Source organism: Schistocerca nitens, chromosome 5, assembly GCF_023898315.1.
Source record: "Schistocerca nitens isolate TAMUIC-IGC-003100 chromosome 5, iqSchNite1.1, whole genome shotgun sequence".
In the NCBI taxonomy this organism is placed as follows: Eukaryota; Metazoa; Arthropoda; class Insecta; order Orthoptera; family Acrididae; genus Schistocerca; species Schistocerca nitens.
The window spans coordinates 19,927,968-19,949,179 of record NC_064618.1 but is presented as its reverse complement, the minus strand read 5'-3'; the positions used below and the strand labels follow the sequence as shown (position 1 = coordinate 19,949,179).

General features: G+C 45.7%; 1 protein-coding gene across 5 annotated transcripts in view; it reads left to right on the top strand.

Moving 5' to 3' along the window:
* The window catches only part of LOC126260117 (neurexin-1a), a 2,420,624-nt gene that overhangs the window by 155,978 nt on the left and 2,243,434 nt on the right, over positions 1-21,212 (top strand). For all 5 annotated transcript variants that reach the window (XM_049957356.1, XM_049957358.1, XM_049957357.1 and 2 more), the window contains exon 2: positions 13,935-13,979. In XM_049957356.1, coding sequence (XP_049813313.1) covers positions 13,935-13,979 — 45 coding nt within the window. The remainder of the gene's footprint in view (positions 1-13,934; positions 13,980-21,212) is intronic.

The following is a 21,212-nucleotide window of genomic DNA, read 5'->3' as shown; positions in this document are numbered from 1 at the left end:
TTCTATGTTGTCTCCATATTGGAAGTACATATTTATGAAGGTTACGATTCCCATGGGAGACTGTACCTCCACGACGTTGCAGTGACTGGTGGAAAACTGTGAGAGTGTTGTTACTCGTAGAGACTGGTTCGTGATGACTGTTGCCGCTTTGGGGGCATCCCCACTACTAGCTATTTGCCATGTAGCGGCTGCAAATGAAAGTTTCCCAGCTTGGGAGTACGGCTCCTGTAGGCAGAGTACGCCAAGCCTCCTCTCCTCCACCTCCCTTCGAATCTCCTGCATCACAAGTCTGCTGTTATGCGTGTTTAGTTTTCCGACAGTTAGTTTAGTCATTATGGGAAGTAAGTATGCATTCTGTCGTCAGGCCAGGTCTTACTCCAATCAAAGGAGATTCGATCGTGAGCTAGGACTGACTGGGTGTAGATGTCGTCTAGGTCAAATTTCTCCCCACGTCTTTCAAATACTTTCTTGAGTAAGTCTCGCAGGGCTCCGAAGTCAGTTGGAAGGTTTACTAACTTTAGCTGTATTCTACCTACAGCGTCCATTACCGAGAAGGTGATCTTTCTTCCATTCTCATGCCCCACCCGGACCACATGTCGTAAGGCAGTGGTCAGGATAGTCGGCTGCTCCAATCTTGCCAGTTGCATCGTATATTCAATGTTAGGATACACCCTAACCGGGTCTACAGGCGGTAGCTTGACTACTGGGGTATCTGCCACAGTTGGATGTGCACTGGTGTTAGTAACTATGCTTTCTTGGAGTGGCTGTCGTTCAGTTTGTTTAGGTTCTTGGGTAGGGGCCAGGGAGACCGCCACCACCACCGGTTGCTTTTGCTGTGGTTGATCTTTATTCGGCCTCATTCCCCGGTTTTGGGAGGGGGAAGCTGTGATCTTTTCCGGGAAATCAGTTTGTATGCATCTGTCCACCATAGGGGGATCTGTTTGAATTTATTTCTCTACTGTTGTAACTTTTACGGGGCACGAAAGCGACCTTAAAAAATTCTTTGAATCTGTTGGCCCTCACAGCATCCCTGCCGGCCGAAGTGGCCGTGCGGTTAAAGGCGCTGCAGTCTGGAACCGCAAGACCGCTACGGTCGCAGGTTCGAATCCTGCCTCGGGCATGGATGTTTGTGATGTCCTTAGGTTAGTTAGGTTTAACTAGTTCTAAGTTCTAGGGGACTAATGACCTCAGCAGTTGAGTCCCATAGTGCTCAGAGCCATTTGAACCACAGCATCCCTCCTCCTCCTTTTACTCGGACTTGCGTTTAAGCATCCTGTTAACTGAGCCCTGCTCAGTCATAGTCGATTCTAGAAATGAGGCGTTGTTCTAGCATCCGCTAAGTGGGGCAGTTCCGTCCCGTGGCACCACAGGATTTCTTCCCGCGACTTTTGCACGGAATACAGACCCCCGCTGCTTTGCATTCTTTGCGATTATGTCGACTCTCGCCGCACCTGGAGCAAGCCGACTCCCTGGTGCAGTGCCTCAGAATGTGGTCCAGGCCGCCACAGTTGTGGCAACGAAGTACCACGATGTAGTCTCTGGTGTTAATGGCATGGAAGCCTACATATAGTCTGCCCATTGATCTGATTTTTTTTCCACAATTGCGCAGAGACCTCGGCCACGTGGTGTACCACATCACGATCTCGAGGCCCTGTTTTGAATTTTTGCTTGAATGAGTTTTTAAATTCTTGTTCGTCCAATTCGTCGACGTTTTGTGTTCTAATCGTCTCGTGTAGCTCCTCATTTGTCATTACTGTCGGTACGTAGTATAGGATTATTAGTGGGTTTCGTTTTCTGGACGGTTCGCATTTCACTATTGAATTTACTTTTTGGTTATTTAGTAGCGACTTCGACAATTACAGAATTTCTACTGGGCTTTTCTCTCTTAATCTTAATTTTGTCTTTAACTGGGTCAGTTGTTGTTGTAAGTAGCTCCAGTATTCTTTTGACACTTATTATCTTGGCCAGGCAGGGTCCTCAGAAAGACTGCCGTGTCTGACCGTTTCGCAACTCTTTCAATTGTGTCTTTTGTTGTGATTTGTTTTGTTGGCGCCTGTGCAGCCACAGCCGCCCAAGTCTTAGTAGGTTGCTTCCTTAGCCTATCGTTCTCTTTTATCAATTCTATGACGCGGCCTTCAAGTCTTGCATGAGCTATGGCCCAAGCTGATAGCTCATTTTTGATTGTGTTTAGAGCCTCTTGACTAATGTTTCCATTTTTAACATTTTGCTCTAATAGCATGGTAATCCTAGCATGCCTCTGTACGACACTCTCATCCTCTGCCTGCCCGTCCCGTCCTGTGGAGAGGGAGCAGACATCGTAGATGCCCGTAAAGGCGCACTCGAATCACTCGTTTCGTTTTCAGCCATCATAGGTAACGAGTGATAAAAGGTGTGGGAGCCCGTCTCTTGCCCCGGACCGGCTCCTCTGGCATGGGGGGGGGGGGGGGGAGACTGCTCGCCCACCGACCTCGCCCCTAGGTCAAGGGCATTCCCGAGCTGCCGGGTTCAACGCGCCGTTGCCAGCGCACTGGCCCCCTCGGTGGCCCCGTCATCGACGATTTCACGCGACGCTCCTCGGCAAGTGCAGCCCGCACTCCGGAGAGGCGGATGCACCTCTCGTCCTGCGCCTCCTACATGCCCGGGTTTCCACCTCTCGGCCGAGGACCCACTCGAACTCAGGTGGCGGGTCGGTCCCCCAGTCGTTCGGCGGTCTGGACCCATCTAACCTGGCCCAGGCCATGTCACCACCTCCTGGGTTTGGCAGAACACTCCCCGGTTACCCAGGGGCGCGGCGAAGCACCCTTGCCGACTCGCGCCGTGATCCCAAGCCGACAAACGAGGTCGCCGGCATGCAGAGCACCTGCTGGTCTGTGCCGTGCGAACAGAGAGGAACTGCTGTTCGCTCCCTCGACACAGCTGCCCCTGTGCCACGCACCCTTCGCTTTCGCATCGGGTTGGGTCGCAGCTCTTCCTTTCGTCGCAAGGCAGAATGCCGAGTTTAACGTCTGGCAGCACGGGAAGGCGGAAAGAGCCACTTGTGAAGGAGAGGCTATGAGAGACGCGTCACTCCCCCTGTGAGGACTGCCGCGGCACGCCCGACTGGAACCGACACGGCCCAGTGCGAGTCTCCGTGCCTTACGGCGCGCCGGCAACGGGCGGGCCCGCGCCGAACGCGCCGTCAAGCGACCGACCTCACGCCAGACCTCCCTAGAACTTAGAACTAGTTAAACCTAAGGACATCACAGACACCCGTGCCCGAGGCAGGATTCGAACGTGCGACCGTAGCGGTGTCGCGGTTCCACATTGAAGCGCTTAGAACCGCTCCGCGACACCGGTCGGCGCACCGCATCAGACCGCTCGGCTAATCCCGCGTGGCAAGTCGCCTAATTTCCGTAAATTTCGGGGAGGAGGGTGATGAGTTCTGACGCCACGTTCAATAACATCCCAGATTTCTTCTTCCGGGTTCAGATCTGGGGGAATTCGCCACTGTGTTCCTCGAATCATTCCATCACACTCTTCTACTTGTGACATGGCGCATTGTCTTTCCAAAAAACGCCACCTGCCACTGCCGTCATCAGGGGGTGTACGTGGTCTGCAACCGGTGTGTGATGCTCTTTGGCCAACACGGTGCGTAGCATGAGCTGCACTGCACCCACGAATACCCGTGTGAATGTTCCCCAGAGGATATTGGAGCCGTCGCCAGCTTGTGTGTGTGTGCGTGTGTGTGTGTGAATTCGTAAGGGACCAAACTGCTGAGGTGACCGGTCCCTAGACTTACCACTACTTAAGCTAACTTACGCTAAGGACGACACACACACACACACACACACACACACCCATGCCCCGGGCGGGACGGGCCGCACTCAAGTGCGCGGCCGCTTGGCGCGGCGCCGCCAGCTTGTCTCCGTCCCGCAGCACATTGTGTCGAGGACTTGTTCCCGTGGAAGACGACGGATTCGCGCCCTCTCATCAGCACGATGAAGACGGTAACGGGATTCATCAGACCGTGCAACGCTCTGGCACTGCGCCAACGTCCAGTGCCGATGCTCACACGCCCATTTCAGTCGTAGTGGTGTTAACATTGTCACATTCACGGGTCGATGGCTGCCGAGGCCCATCGTTAGGAGAGTTCCGTGTACTTTGTTTTCAGAGACGCCTGTACTCTGCGCAGCAATTGCGCCACATTTCGCCCTCTGTCCTGTTTTACCAGTCTTGCCGAGTCTCCGATGTCCGACGTCTGGACTTTGGTTTCGCCTCCTCGAACTCCCGACAAGTCGAGGAGTTTCCGAAATGCTCGTGTCGAGCCTGCGGGCCATCACGATCCGTCCCCGGTCGTATAGCTAGATCCCGCGCCTCCCCCGTCTTACACAGGGACAGCACGCTGACTCATACTGCGTGCGCCGTGCGCCGTGCGCCAGTCTGACTAGCAGTCGTTCGTCTCTAGGTGATGCTGTTGTCGCCTCGATCGCTTTATCTGGATAGTACGTCTGTCTGATCAGCGTATCTCGCATGTTGCATTCTGTGAAATCAGATAGGAAAAATCCTTCGCTAAGCTACGTTCCTGCTCTCCCAATTTACAACTGGAGGGATGCTATCTCTTTAGTCCTTCCTTAGGATTTGGAAAAGCTGCCTCGCTGCACCTTTGGAACACCAGCTGGTCGTTCCGCCTGTGATTCAGAATGCCAGGAGAAACGGGGGAACTCACTCGTCAACAGAAGTGAGAGGTCAGTCTGGATTGTGAATCCATTTGACTTGTTTCATTCCCAGAGTAGTTGTCGGTCCCACCCCGTAGTCTGTCCAGGGCAAGCGAGATCATCGCAGCTGCCAATTGTTTCTGCTGAGTAGTGGACCCATGTAAGCTTTCACAAATCCACGAGGGACACTTCTGATGATACTCACACAATAAAGCATCCGGAGCCAACAATTTCAACTGCACTAGGATTGTTTCACATCTTGATACACAACAGAGAAATGACAGTGAAAATTTGTGATCGTTGTGTAGTCTGTGTTTTGAGCGTATCCGTGAGGCAAATTTCAACGTGCTGATTAAAACTTCCTCTTCATTTCGTACACCTCATGGTGAAAAAAAATGTTCAGCACATTTGACAGAGGAATTTTTTGGCTTTTTGAAAATGTTATCTTAATCTCATTAATATCTTCTCAAGTTTCAAGCCACGAATTTAAATACGCACACTTGCATAAACGCACAGCTGAACAAAATTTTGTGCGCGAATGAACGCTCAACACTGTCAAAATATATGGGCCATACGAACTGATCATTATTTCTATTATTAATTGAGCATTCAGTTGTTAATATCTTGGAAAAATTAATTCCTTTCGTGAAGTTATCTTCGTTAATTTCTCTTTGTGTTTTCATACAGGATTTCACACTTGCGGTGGACAGCCCTACATTTTCATAAGCGATTCAAAATTTTCAGCGAGTAAAAGAATTCAATGGATCGACTGTTTGGATTTTTCTATGTCCTTAATCTTCGTAACGCATATCTGTGTACAGTTATACTAAAGAAATTTCCTTGAAGAAAGATGCAATTATTAAAATTCTTCTGTGAAAACCGTGAACGAGGAGAGCAGTGGGCTAGAGGGGAGGCGCGCTCGCCTGCATCGCTGCCGCAGCCGCCGCTCACAGCCGAGAAGCGTCGCCAGCGCTCACTTCGACAGCCCACTGAGCACACGTGGCGCCGTTTTGCGGAAACATCGCCCACCGGCACCAGAGCCCGGTGCTGTCCACTGGACCGCCGCGGTCACTCAACAGTCAGAGGCACCACAGCACATTTTAATTTCCACTGTCTATACTTTTACAAATAAATTCATAAAACTTTGTCAGCATGACCAGGATTCACACTCATAGCAGTGGCAGCACAAAAACACGAAAAAATAATATTTTTTAAATGTGAAATTTCATGATTTTTTACCACTTACTGTTGTCTAAATTTTTTGCTATAGGTACACTTTTCTTCATAAGTAAGAGAGATTCTTCGATGACTTTTGCACAGCTTACAAACCATACTTACAGGTGTATGAAACTGTAGAATTTATTTAATCTATGGAAAAATGAATGGGCTGTTACGTTTTAAACTTCTTGTTTAGAGAAAACTCCAGTTTTTTAGTTAATTGTTTCAATTTTTACCACAGTTTTTAATAGATTTGGGAAATTCTAGAGTTTCATACACCCGCAAGTATGATTTGTATGCTGTGTAAAATTAGTCGAAGAATCTCTCTTAGTTATGAAGAAAAGTGTACCTACAGCAACAAATGCAGCCAATACCAAGAGAAAAAATGATGAAATTTCACATCTAAAAAAATTTTTTTTGTTATGTCCTTAACTTCCTCTCTTATGAGTGTGAATCCTGAATCCTTTCTGATCATGCTAACAAAGTTTTATGAATTTATTTGTGAAAGTATAGGCAGTGTAAACTAAAATCTCCTGTGGTGCCTCTCCTGCTCCAAGTCGGCCCGTTTCACGTCCTACCCCCGTGAAGGACTGCCGCAGTGTGTGGTACCGCTTTAGCAAAATGAAGTGTTTGTAAAAGCCAGCGCTGCCAGTCTAGCGGAGATCCCGCCCGGTGAGACGATTTCTGTATGGAAACAGATGTGAAACAGGACTCCATTGGCACATCTCCCCTTCGCGCATACCGTGCTTGTTTCCAAAGAAATGAAGAAAAGTTAGTCTTTACCGCACAGAATGTATCGTAGCACTATAGCGCTCTTTACAAGGGAGTTCTCAAAGACCGTTAAATTACATCGTTTCATTTTAACAAAGCACAGCTGTATACAAGATTGGTGTATGATTTGTTACGATCATAAACCACAGTCTGAAACACTCGTTCCATTGTGCATTGCAACCTGCCGAAAATTTTTGTTCTACATTCCTGACTCATTTTTTCCAGAGTACCATTTTGTAAAAAGTAGTAAATATATCTCCAGTATGCGTTCATAACTAAAATGCCCACTAAACCTGCTGGGCAGAACAGGTGATAAGATTGTGGAAAGAGCCCAATGAAGTGGCGGTCAGTTTCACTTCAAAATTGTAATTTATTGTAATTTAATAACACATTAAAACCAAACAGCACATAGTCGAACCTTTACAACTACGAGTTTCAAAATCCAATTCTTCCACAGCTGAAGGCCTTCAAACAAGAAATCTTAAAAATCAACAAGATAAATTTCAAGTGACTGAAGACACGCAGTTAAAATTGCAAATAAAATTATATATATATATATATATACTCCTGGAAATTGAAATAAGAACACCGTGAATTCATTGTCCCAGGAAGGGGAAACTTTATTGACACATTCCTGGGGTCAGATACATCACATGATCACACTGACAGAACCACAGGCACATAGACACAGGCAACAGAGCATGCACAATGTCGGCACTAGTACAGTGTATATCCACCTTTCGCAGCAATGCAGGCTGCTATTCTCCCATGGAGACGATAGTAGAGATGCTGGATGTAGTCCTGTGGAACGGCTTGCCATGCCATTTCCACCTGGCGCCTCAGTTGGACCAGCGTTCGTGCTGGACGTGCAGACCGCGTGAGACGACGCTTCATCCAGTCCCAAACATGCTCAATGGGGGACAGATCCGGAGATCTTGCTGGCCAGGGTAGTTGACTTACACCTTGTAGAGCACGTTGGGTGGCACGGGATACATGCGGACGTGCATTGTCCTGTTGGAACAGCAAGTTCCCTTGCCGGTGTAGGAATGGTAGAACGATGGGTTCGATGACGGTTTGGATGCACCGTGAACTATTCAGTGTCCCCTCGACGATCACCAGTGGTGTACGGCCAGTGTAGGAGATCGCTCCCCACACCATGATGCCGGGTGTTGGCCCTGTGTGCCTCGGTCGTATGCAGTCCTGATTGTGGCGCTCACCTGCACGGCGCCAAACACGCATACGACCATCATTGGCACCAAGGCAGAAGCGACTCTCATCGCTGAAGACGACACGTCTCCATTCGTCCCACCATTCACGCCTGTCGCGACACCACTGGAGGCGGGCTGCACGATGTTGGGGCGTGAGCGGAAGACGGCCTAACGGTGTGCGGGACCGTAGCCCAGCTTCATGGAGACGGTTGCGAATGGTCCTCGCGATACCCCAGGAGCAACAGTGTCCCTAATTTGCTGGGAAGTGGCGGTGCGGTCCCCTACGGCACTGCGTAGGATCCTACGGTCTTGGCGTTCATCCGTGCGTCGCTGCGGTCCGGTCCCAGGTCGACGGGCACGTGCACCTTCCGCCGACCGCTGGCGACAACATCGATGTACTGTGGAGACCTCACGCCCCACGTGTTGAGCAATTCGGCGGTACGTCCACCCGGCCTCCCGCATGCCCACTATACGCCCTCGCTCAAAGTCCGTCAACTGCACATACGGTTCACGTCCACGCTGTCGCGGCATGCTACCAGTGTTAAAGACTGCGATGGAGCTCCGTATGCCACGGCAAACTGGCTGACACTGACGGCGGCGGTGCACAAATGCTGCGCAGCTAGCGCCATTCGACGGCCAACACCGCGGTTCCTGGTGTGTCCGCTGTGCCGTGCGTGTGATCATTGCTTGTACAGCCCTCTCGCAGTGTCCGGAGCAAGTATGGTGGGTCTGACACACCGGTGTCAATGTGTTCTTTTTTCCATTTCCAGGAGTATATATATATATATATATATATATATATATATATATATATATATATATATCACAGCTAGGCTGAAAGCCTCAAGGCAAAAGTGATAGAACAAACATATACAAGTTTCAATACAAACGGCTGAAGGCCACAATTAAGTTTCAAAAAGTATATTACCATAAACTTTTAAGGGGAAATTTTGAGAATAAAGCTTTAAGCGGCTGAAGCCCCACAATTGATTTTCCAAAAATTCTTAAACTTTAATTTTTAAGTGGCCAAAAGCACACTAAATGAAAAAGCAACGCAACGACAATAACTAAATTTAAGAATAAGGTTTTAAGCGGCTGAAGGCCCACAACTGATTTTCCATAAATTCAAGATACCTTAAACCTTTAAGTGGCTGACGGCGCACTAAATGAAAAGATAGCACAACAGTAACTTTCAGCAAAATATCCACTTGCCAGAATTCAGACTTACTTATACGGGCTGAAGGCCCTTGATTTGCATAAAACACAATAAATTTTTTTTCTTTTAAAGCATTGGCTATAATAGATTACCAACAGACACTATTAAACACCCATGAAAAGGACAGTATAGGCAACGGCATTCAGACCCCTCCACCGAGGGGGGGGGGGGCTGCCCTCGAAACATTTTCATTTAGGTGAGACAGGTGGTGGGCCCAACTACACTTGATCTGTCGGTAACCCAACCACGAGACTGTCACCGACCGACCGACCGACCAAACGACTTGCTAGCCACCAATCGGTATATGAAAACTTAAAGGTTCAAATGGCTCTGAGCACTATGGGACTCAACTGCTGAGGTCATTAGTCCCCTAGAACTTAGAACTAGTTAAACCTAACTAACCTAAGGACATCACAAACATCCATGCCCGAGGCAGGATTCGAACCTGCGACTGTAGCGGTCTTGCGGTTCCAGACTGCAGCGCCTTTAACCGCACGGCCACTTCGGCCGGCGAAAAATTAAAGACCGAACTGTTATGGACGCGATTAACCACAATGAAATATGTATTAAGCTGTCGAAATTACACATTGTGTTTGACAGCGACCACAGGTGAGGAAAGGACACTGCCTGAAATTACATTAGTGGCCAGGGAAGGTAACCGGAACACTAACGGCCAGAAGGCAGAAAATTCCGCTGGTACACTTGAAATTGAAATAAGGTAATATAGTTAACTCCACCATAAAAGAACACTGCCTGAATTTATGTCAGTGGCCAGGGCAGGTAACCAGAACACTAACGGTCACAAGGCAGAAAATTTCGCTGGTGAACTTGAATTGTAGTGAACCAATATAGTTAATTCCACCGCACAGCAGCTCGATGTCATCACTACAAACACTCGGTGTTGCTCACAGGAAAAGCTCCCCAACAGCGAACCACCGAAGCGAACGACACAACATGAACGGACGTGGCTTGGGTACTTAAGACACCACTCAACTTAGACGTCCTGAGTCGGTGAGCCAAGAAGCTCGTAGCTATTGGACAGCTCCACATACTCTCTGACAATGCGCAGGCACCGCCAGGAGACCCAGCCAACTGTGCCGCGTGGAGATATCCTCCTTGGTCCGCACCAACCGACCGACCCCCTTCAGAATGCCGAGAACATACACAACCTGACAAACACTTGCACGAATACCTGAACGATATCCAACAGTAACAAAGCATGCACGAAGACAAATCGGCAGTCGATGCGCGCGCGCGCACGCACACACACACACACACACACACACACACACACACACACACACACACACACACACACAGTCGACTGATGAACGATCGGCGATCCAAAACGCGTCGTCCGGTAGGACGACCGACCGACGATCCACCGAGACTGTGGCGCGCCTCAAGTGATGCGTGGCGGCAATGGTCGGCCGAGCCATGTCGACGCAGACCTCACTGCTCCAACCCGACTGCACCGGTGAGTGCCGCATTGCGACTCCACGACTGGCAGGTCCGGACTGCTCTGCAGACGCATTGCATCTGAGTGGCAGACCGAACTCGCGACCCGAACTGGCTTACGGCAGACAATGACTAGGAAGTAATAGCAGTCGAGCAAAGATACTACGAGAGGGGATATATCGATACGCGCTGCTAGCGCCTCTCACGGTCAGGCAAAATAGCAACTCAGTGACACCAGTAATTTAAATTAATGTAGTGAGGTGGAAGTACATTAAAAACAGAGTGTAAAATACATGATGGCGGGAACATGAGCCACGCATGGCTCAATAACCACAATTTCTGTAGATTATGTTACTAATGAAGTTTGTTCCTGGGTATAAAATGTCAACTTTGGCTTCATTTAGCAATCAAAAATTAATTTAAATCTGGCAGGAGGTTGTTATCATTAAGATGATTGTGTCTGGTTATGTGAGACCCTGCACACTAATGATTGCCTCATAGTGAGGCTTATGTACGCTTGTAATGCTTTGCAGTAGCAATATGTAAATAATAAATCGACAAATTACGATTGCTTGCGCCAGTCAAAACTTGTTTGTTAAGTGCTGGGGTGTGGACCCGCTGTCGACTAGACCTCACTCTCTTGTATAAGTTGGCCGGCTGGCGTCTGACAGGGAGCGCTGCGCCGGACACTTCTCGGGTACGAAACTTTTCCAGAGACGAAAATTTCGTCTATTTGGAAAAACCAAAATTTCAAATGTAATTAAAGTTAGCACAGGTTTCTGAGGTCTCGTTAGATAGAACTATACCGAGAATTTTAGGATTTGTACGTGATTTTTTTATGGAAAGCTGTTATTGTTCATGTCTGCTGTGAGTTAAATATCGACATAATTGCAAACCAAAACGGTTTTGCCCGAAGCTTATAAAATGCGAACGCAATGTGTCACGAAATGCGGAAAAGGATTCTCGTCAAATAATGTATTTTACTAATCAACAAAAAAGATAATTCAGTGTGTTCAGTAGTTTCGAAAGAATTGGTTTTTGTTATACTCGGAGAGTACACTCACCAAAAAGCAGAAGCGTCGTGTCGTCGTCAGGTGCACACAAGAAAGAGAGAGAATATGCTATATTTCGGAGTAATCCTTCTTCGAGCTAGAGAACAAACATACTCAGAAATCACTCACACATACAGACACACACTCAAACACGCGCATAAACATGCCCCTGCCCCTACGTTGCGCTGGCTGGACACGTAATGCTTGTGCTGCATTTTGGCAAATGGATTAGGCTGGGGTGGGGGTTGTGAAGGGTAGGGAGAGTAGAGGGGTAGAGAGGTCGGAGGCAGGGCGAGGGTTTTGGGTGGGTAGATAGTGGCTCAGAGGGAGGCAGCCGGTTTGTCAGGTGGGGAAGTGGCAGTGGCAGGGAGGGTTGGCAGGTGCACGGGGCAGGCGAGTGGCGCACGGCTGGCAGCGAAGCACAATGGAGGTTGCACAAGGATGCCAGTTGTGAGGACCTCACAGCATGGGGGACAGTGGGCTACCCCAGAGACTCAAACGAGGACGATTACGAAAGCAGAGGACGTGTTGCAAGGGTAATTCCCATCTGCATACTTAAGAGAAGCTGGTGGTGGAGTTAAGGATTTAGAAGACCCAAGCTGTGAAGCTACCATCGAAATTGAGCGCATTATGCTCTGCTGCACATTGTGCCGTGAGGTGGTCAACTGTTCTCTCACCGACAGTTCGGCACTGGCCATCCATCCTGGTGGACAGCTGGTTAATGGTAAAACCGACAGTGCAGTGTTGACAGCAGGTTTGGTGTATGACACGGCTGATTTCACAGATGGCTTGTACTCTGATGGGGTACAGGAAGTCTGTGACTGGACTACAGTATGGAGTGCTGCGTGGGTGGATTGGGTAGGTCTTGCACCTCGATCTACCAGAAGGATACGATCTCTGTGACAAAAGCTTGGGAGTGGAAGCAGTTTAGGGATGCACTACAATGTTGTATAGGTTGGGCAGTCGATGGAACACCACTGTAGGAGGGGTTGAATGTCTCTTATTTCAGGACAGGATGAGAAATAATCAAAGCCCTGGTGAAGGATACGGTTTAGTCATTCCACTACAACACGATACTGGATGATTTGGGGGGGGGGGGGGGAGTGTCTGCTATGTAGCTGATTCTCGACGGTGGTGGAAGGAGAGGAAGACGAAAGTATGAGACCCTCCCAAACCAGTTACTTGGCACTTGCTGCTCTAGTCCTGTAACAGGCATATTGCACTTCACCAGAGGCTAGGCCACCAGTGAAAGCATACACCAAACGTACTGTAAATACTGCACAGTTTTTTATGTCAGTATAACTTTATTTAGCTGTGCACCAGGACAAACGGCTGCCGACGAACTATGACTGATACGAAGTTGAGCACCCTGTGGAACAACGAGCAGCTGTGCACAATATGCTCAAAGACTGCTTCACGACCCAGGCCATCCACATCCTTCCCTAGACCACCAGCTTCTCTGAACTGTGCAGATGACAGCTATCCTAGCGACACATCCTCTGGTTGCAAAATCGTCCTTGTTTCAATCTCTTGTCCCCCCTCCCTCCATGTGCCTGTTTCCCCTCGGTCCGACCTGTCAGTCCCTCACCTTCAGCACGCGCTGCTCCCCACAGTCTCTACGAACCGTGCATCACTTGTCTAGCCAGAGCACCTGCTGACAAACCGGCTGCCTCCCACTGAGCTACTAGGCCTCACTCTCCCTACCCCAGACAACTCCAACCCAGCCTAGTCCACTTTCTGAAACGCATCACAGGTATTGTGTGTCCAGCCAGCGCCATGTAGGGGCATAGGTGTGTGTATGCATTCGTAATATATATGTGTGTGATTTTTGTTTGTACTTGTACTCTAGCTTGAAAAAGTATTACTCCGAAACTGGCAAATTTTCTTTCTTCTTTTGTGTGTTCCCCTCTGCTTTTCCTTTTCCTTTAGTGTAATGTATTGGCATTCTGCCAGAACTCTGCTACTAGGTAAAATGAAAGTCTTTTGCGCGATGCAGATGGAGACGTTAAAGCGATATTGGGGCAGAAGCGGAACTCTCGGGCTGCCTGCGGAGAGTACCTATAGCGACGACGATGGACGCTGAGAGTCAGACGCCAACTAATTTGAAGTGGATTGTAGGTGCGGAGCAGCCATCGTGCTAGCTAGGCTGGTGAGGTGGGCGCTGGGCAGGCAGCAGTAGTGTGGAGGCGGTAGTGTAGAGTAGTGTAGGTGAGGCGAGGTGAGGTAGGTAGCTGCGCGCCGCCGCCGCCGCCGCCGCGCCGCGGCCACGTGACCTGACCGGACAAGTGACGGTGACGGGGCTATTTGTGTGTTGCAGTGCGGCGGCTTCCACTGCGCAGGCGCGCCGGGCCGCTCGGCCAGGGTGAGTCAGCCACTCTTGTACTCTCTGCTCTACTCTACTCTACTGTATTATACTGTACTCTAGTACACGCGTTGCGTTTCACCGCACCCTCCCGCACTCGCTTCCAGACAAGTGTGTCAAATGTGTGTACTTGTAAACTGTAGTGGCACCGCACAGCGTGTTGCATCGAGTATGGCTTCTAGCTTCTTGTAACAACGTAAAATAAAATTAAATAGACCTGTAACCAATTTTAAAAAATTTCAGTGATTTTGTCTCAAGGGCGAGAATGATGGCCTAGCTGCCGGAGAGCTCGGCGCAGTCTGTCTGGGTGGTTACTGCTGACACCGTTCTTACTGACGGATGTGAGACAGCGGTGAGACAGACACTGGACGCGTATTCGCGACTTCACCCGTACTGGTGGCCTCCAGGTTTCGATTGATTCTCGAAGTGAGATACCCGGAGATTTCGGACGTGGACACTTTACCACAATATTTCGGCAGACAGCCGTGCAACCGTCTTCGTATGCGTTTTACAGTGTAAAGTTCAGCTACAGATGGCTGAGTGACTGACAGACCAAATATTTTGGTAAAGTGTCGACGTCATCCTGTTGTAAGACGGAAACCTCGTGGAATATACAGCACGTTCATGTTTCCGCCAGTCGCTTAAGGTGAACGGCTGGGTAGTTTGTTTCAAAGAGCGCTGTCGATATCTTTCCCCAATCCGAGCTCGTGATAAACCTTCAATGACATTATCGACGTCGGGACGTTAAACCTTAATTTTATTTCCTTTTCCTCTCCATTAGCATCTTTATCTCTCTGTGTCGGTTTTGCTGTAAGAGAATCTGGAAGAGGAAAGGCCGGAGAGAAACCAGCCCTAAGATAGCCTGATAGAAGGAAGAGGAGTACGTTTCGTTAGTTCCTTAAGTAATTGTTGCAGGTGTTTTAACTTACACGTTTCATTTATTTGTTAAATGCTGACTCGGACAAGTTGGCCAGCAAACACATTCTGTGAGATGGATTGCGGTTCCATGTGCTGAGACAGTCGTCTGTGCAGCTACAAACTGATTCGCAATGTTTGTGTCTGCTGAGAGTCTGTGTTAGGTGTGGTCCTATGTTCTGGACATGTTAATGTTCCACCTCCACCCACTCTGGGTCCACAGTAATCTTTAAACCGAACACCTGTGAAGCTCTGTGTTTTCGATCCTTTTCATCATCAGATATTTCTACACTGTTACACTTTCTCCGTAGTCTCTCATTCTGCAGCGTGTGGCAGTGCTGAAAGATGTCCCGCTAGAACTTTTGAATTTCTGTTAGGAAGGAAAGTTGTGTCTATTACATCAGTGGCCAGATGGCAGGAGAGACGGAGCTACTCCTGCGTGGCGAGCAATAAGAGATACCCCCACCTAGAAGATTGGTTTTTGACTCGACAGCCGTAATTTGGAGAGAATGACTTGAAGCTTATACCGTCAGAATGCGAAGTAGTGAAGCTCTGTTGTGTTGCATTAGTCATCTGCAACGACAAAATTGTTTTTTTTTTGTGAGATACAGCTCAGGTAAGAATGTGTGTTTGTCTGATACCATGTTGTCACGTTTGTCGATAGTAGCTTATCACATTAGTCAGGCTTAGTATGTTTAATAAACTGTAACTTAAACATTAAAAGTGCAATTTTCTGCATGCCAGCTTTTGAATGCGTAGACTGTCGTTGGATGTTACGGGACAAGGATCCGCGCCAGAACTGCGACTTTAGGAAGCAGAGGAAGCTGCGGTAGAATGCATGGTGAATCTAAACGCTTGGCCTAAGGGCGGGCAGATAACGTCAGTACTTGAGTAAATGACAGGATACTGAAATGCTATCGTGCACTTGGTGCAGGGGTTGTCTAGCTCGGCGGCAGGCGTGCAGGAAACTGGCGGCTAGCCGGTGTGCGCACGTGCAGAGCAGCTGCCCGACACCTGCTGGGGAGCGGCCCATTCTACTGGCGTCGACGGCGACGGGCACTCGGTGTGTCTTCCAGCCCGCGCTCACTGTTCACCTGTCCCACCACTCACTGCCGCTTTCTCCGCCTCCGACCAGAGTACCTTACACGAACATCTCAAGTGCGGTGGACTTGTGGAGGGGATCCCGTTCACGTGACGTTAATCCCGCAGATTTCTGCCTGCGGGGACATTTAACAATCATCTGTAAACACAATGAGCATCTCCTGTACTGCAACGGGCAGATGGCTAACTTACGTTGCAATTTCCACGACAAGGATTTGTTTCCGGACATCACAGAATTTGTTCTAGTTTTGATAAGTACTATCTCCGGTAAGAATATAAGACACTTCAAAACATCACCGCGTATTTGTTCTTACCTTACCCAAGCCTTTATTTTTAACATTCAATAGACTAGTCAGTGTCTGTAACATAGGGTAGTCTTTAGAAAAGTGCTCCAGCAATCTGAATATCTGCTTGTCTATAAGGATTTCTCTTTCTGCTCATTGCCGTTAGTCAGGTCAATTTTACGACACAGACATTTGTAGTATATATTTTAACATGTAAATTACAGCTAAAAGATTAATACATTGAAGCTGGGACTTCTGACACCATAGTACGCCAGAAGTTCTAGGTACGTTGCTGTGCACGATACGCCTTATGCAGTGGACTGCGTGGAAGCAAGACCGATTCGAGAAACAGGTACGTCAAACGGCGTTCCTAAAACATAATTAAGACAGAAATATGATGACAAACTGGTATACCCATTGTCCCTTTAAAATAAACCCTTTACACAGTATCAAACTGTAATTCGAAAAATTGTCACTTTCTGCGTTTGCGGTTTATTCTCCTCACCTAGAGTCTTAAACCAAGTACTACTTATTACAATCTCAGAAAGACTCACGAAGTAGTTAGGCTGTAATATTTTATTTTTTTATTGCAACGAAAAGCTCATATTAACATTGAATCAATAACAAAACTATTATATATAATCAAAGAATAAACAATCTGTCCCTTGTGCGCGCAGCCACAGAATAATGCTATCCTTCACTGTGCGTCTACACATGTTCTGCTGACGACTGCCACACAGCCCCAGTCGTGTGACGTTAGCACCCCTTTTTCAAGAAATATACATTTTTTTCACAGTTCTTGATACATGTAGCATAGTTCTAGAGTTCTTTGTACAAAATTTCAATAGTTCTGCAGAATTTAGCAACAAAAAAAACAATACGCGAAAAAATTTTCGTATCGAAAACGTTCTTTGCCAATTTCCGCAAAATGTAAATAAGTACAAGAGTTCTGAGCACAGTTATGAACAGAGCTCCAAGAGTTCTTTCGAAAATCCAAGTAGCATTTTTTTTTGCAGCTAATAGTTTACGAGATAATTGCATTTTAATGAGAAAATCTTTTCACTTACTGTGAAGTTGGCACCCTGATATTTTTTTCAGAGTTCGTGATAGATATGGCATAGTTCTAGAGTTCTTTGCACAAAATTTGAATAGTTCTGCAGAATTTAGCGAAGAAAACAATATTAGAAAAAATTTTCGTATCGAAAACATTTTTTGTCAATTTTCGCAAAAATTAAACTTGTACAACAGTTCTGAACAGAACCCCAAGAGCTCTATCGAAAATCCCAACAACATTTTTCTATGGCGGTAATGGTTTGAGATAAATTGATTTAATATGGGACACACTTTCTCTACGGAAAATATAAATATATTCGTACAACAGTTCTGATGACAGTTCTGGACACCACGTGAAGAGTTCTATCGAAAATCCTAGAGAAATGTTAATTAAGAATTCCATAAGAGCTCCTACTGTGAAGCTGGCACCATTTTTTTCAGAAATATATATTTTTTTCAGAGTTCTTGATAGATATGGCATAGTTCTAGAGTTCTTTGCACAAAATTTGAATAGTTCAGCAGAATTTAACGAATAAAACAACAATACTAGAAAAAAAATTCGTATAGCAAACATTCGTTATTAATTTTCGCAAAAAGTAAATTCGGACAAAAGTTCTGAGGGCAGTTCTGAACAGAACCCCAATAGTTCTATCGAATATCGTAATTACAATTTTTTGCGCAGCTAACACGTTACGAGATAATTGCAATTTAAGGAGGGAACCTCTTCACTTACTGTGAAGTTGGAATCCTTTTCTTCAGAAATATATATTTTTTAAGAGCGCTTGATAAAAATGTCATAGTTCTAGAGTTATTTTTACAAAATTTGAATAGTCCTGCAGAATTTAGCGAAAAAAACAACAATACTCGAAAAATTTTTCGAATCGAATACATTCTTTGTCAATTTTCGCAAAAAGTATATTCGTACAACAGTTCTGAACAGAACACCAAGAGCTCTATCGAAAATCCTAATAATATCTTTTTGTGGCGATGATAGTTTATACGGTAACTGCTTTGATGTTAGACCCACTTTCTCCACAGAAAAAGTAAATTCTTTCAACAGTTTTGATGAACAGTTCTGGTTAACACCTCAAGACTTCTATCGATAATCATAATAACATTTTTTGTGGTTATAATAGTTTGTATGGTAATTGATTAATTGTGGGGCACACTTACTCAAAAAAAAAAATTATGTCTGTTCGTATGCTCTGATGCCAGCTCTGGATAGCATTGTAAAAGTTCTATCGAAAATACTAGTAACATATTATGTGCAGGTAATTGTTTACGTAGTAACTGCCTTTATTAAGAAATTCTTATGAGCATTTCCCGTGAAGTTTGAACCCCTTTTACGATAAATATAAATTTTTTTCATAGTTCTTGATATATATGCAATAGTTCTAGATTTCCCTGCTCAAAACACGAATAGTTCTGCAGAATTTCGGGAAGAAAACAATAACTCGGCAAAATTTTGGTATGGAAAAAATTTTTTTGTCAGTTTGGAAAAAATAAATTTGTATAACAGTTCTGTTGGCAGCCTGGATAGCACCGGTAGAGTTGCATTGAAAATGATAAGAACATTTTTGTTTTAATCTGATACTCACTTTATCTAATATAGCAAAATTCGTAGAATAGTTCTGATGACAGTTCTGAATATCACCCACAGAGTTCTACCAAAAACTATAATAACATTATTATTTTTGACGATGACATTATATGAGATGTGGGACTCACTTTTGTCATGTAAAAGTAATAAATTCGTACAAAAGATCTGATGGCATTCCTTAATACGACCCTAAGAGTTCTACCGACAACCGTAATAACATTTTTTGTGGGGATAACAGTTAATGAGATAATAGCATTTTCGAGAGACCCACTTGGTCTACATTATAATAAATTGGCACAACCCTTTTGCTGACAGTTCTGAATAGCACCGAAAGAGTTCTTTTAAAAACCCTCATAACATTTTTATGGTGCCAGTAGATTATGAAATAGATTGTGTGTTCACTCTGCAGTGGGTGTGCGCCGATGTGAAACTTACTGGCAGATAAAAACTGTGTGCCGGACCGGGTCTCTAACCCCAGGCTGTGACGAAAGAATATCGTCACAATATCCTTTCGTCCAGGAGTGCTTCTTCTGCAATTTTCGTAGGACAACTTCTACGAAATTGGGAACGCAGGAGATGAAGTACTGCTGGAAGTACAGCTATGAGGACGATCGTAAATTCTCACTTTTATTTTGGAAAACCGAAAATCGAAAACCCGGATGTATATTCTACTAAATACAAAAAGTCTAAATGTTCAGCACTATACAAATGCCAGTACACCTGCTTAAGACTGACTGTGGTAACTGTAGGTGGAAGCGTGGGATGTGCACGCTTAGATGATTCAAGGAGAGAAGGCTCGTCAGTGCAAAACAAACAGATGGCTGAGAGAGCAGATACATTCACACGCGCCACTAACCAGATGGTGTCACACCTGTCGAGAATCGCACCAGAGGTACAATGAGCTGTGGTGGAGTGCTGTTGGCGTGGTTACTATGCAACTTACTTGATGGGCATCAATACACCGTTATATTAATGTACAATACTTGAGAAACAATGTCATTCGCATACTCCGAGTTCCTTATCACTCAGTACTAGACTAAATTACCGGCCTAGTGATAAGCAGCCTATGTACCTCACCGACTACACATCTTCGTGTTATTAGAAAAAAAGAGAAAAATACCAAGGGACACAAAATATGAATCCGGATAAACCGGAAATCCGGACTACTGAGGACCAAATAAACGAGGTTCTTATTTACAAATTTCGAACTTCTTATTAACTTTAATACTGTATCCCCTCAACATTATAACATCTCTATCAGTCATGTATTGAATTAGGATTTAAACATACTACTTAGTTCGTCTGTAAGATATATTCAGTAAATATACTTACATTTCTATACATTGTAAAGACTTTTAACTCTCGCTGTAGTGTAACTCATCAAACTTCCACACTTCCTTTCTAACTAGAACAAATGTTTGCAACAATATTAACGACAGCAATTTCAAATTTATTCGTTACACACAGCACATGTTTTTATGTATCCTAGCGTCTGGTGATGTTGCCACATAACTTTCATCCATGAGGGTCCTGGGCATATTTTTAGCTGTTAGTGGGTCCTGAATGTCATGAGAGCTCAAAACAATTACTGTTTTACGTAATAAAATTCATCTGGTTCTTCCTGATTTTAAAAATATACACTTCATGTATGCCTTTCATTGTTGTATGATTCAGTATCGACGCTAATGCTCTCTTGATGAGATATGAGCCGATTGCTCGTTTTTATCCACTGTGCCCTTTCGTATTTCATTTCAGCGTTTAATTTTTTGTTTATCAACGTAGTAAGTAGTACCAAGCTAATCCAGAATGTAAACTGCACTTAAATTCTGTTTGAACTGTTTAATCGTCAGTGTCCGCTGTCTGAACGTCAAATTTCAGATTAATACACTGCGCCTGGTTGCGTTATTTTATAGGAATTTTATTATTGTAAGTGGGAAGTACTAGATAATGTTGAAGAAATCCAAAGCATATTGTTCGAAGAGCATAATATTATTCGAAATTTACCTGTACCAATAGGTGCAACCAAAGCAGCATTTGTGATGCTGTAATTACCTCATAGATAAAGATATTTGTCTATTGTAGTTTTGTATTCCAATCAGAATTTTGAGAGCATCAAAGCCTCATTTCAGCGTGAGAGAGGGGTAAAATCAATAGATGATATTGAATTGAAAGCCTTCATCAGTCTCTTGTTTTTAATTGTTGTTAACAAAAGTGACAGATAAAGCCTGGAAGATCTGTGTGGAACTGATGGTGATGGTATTGAAAAATTTCACCTCGCAA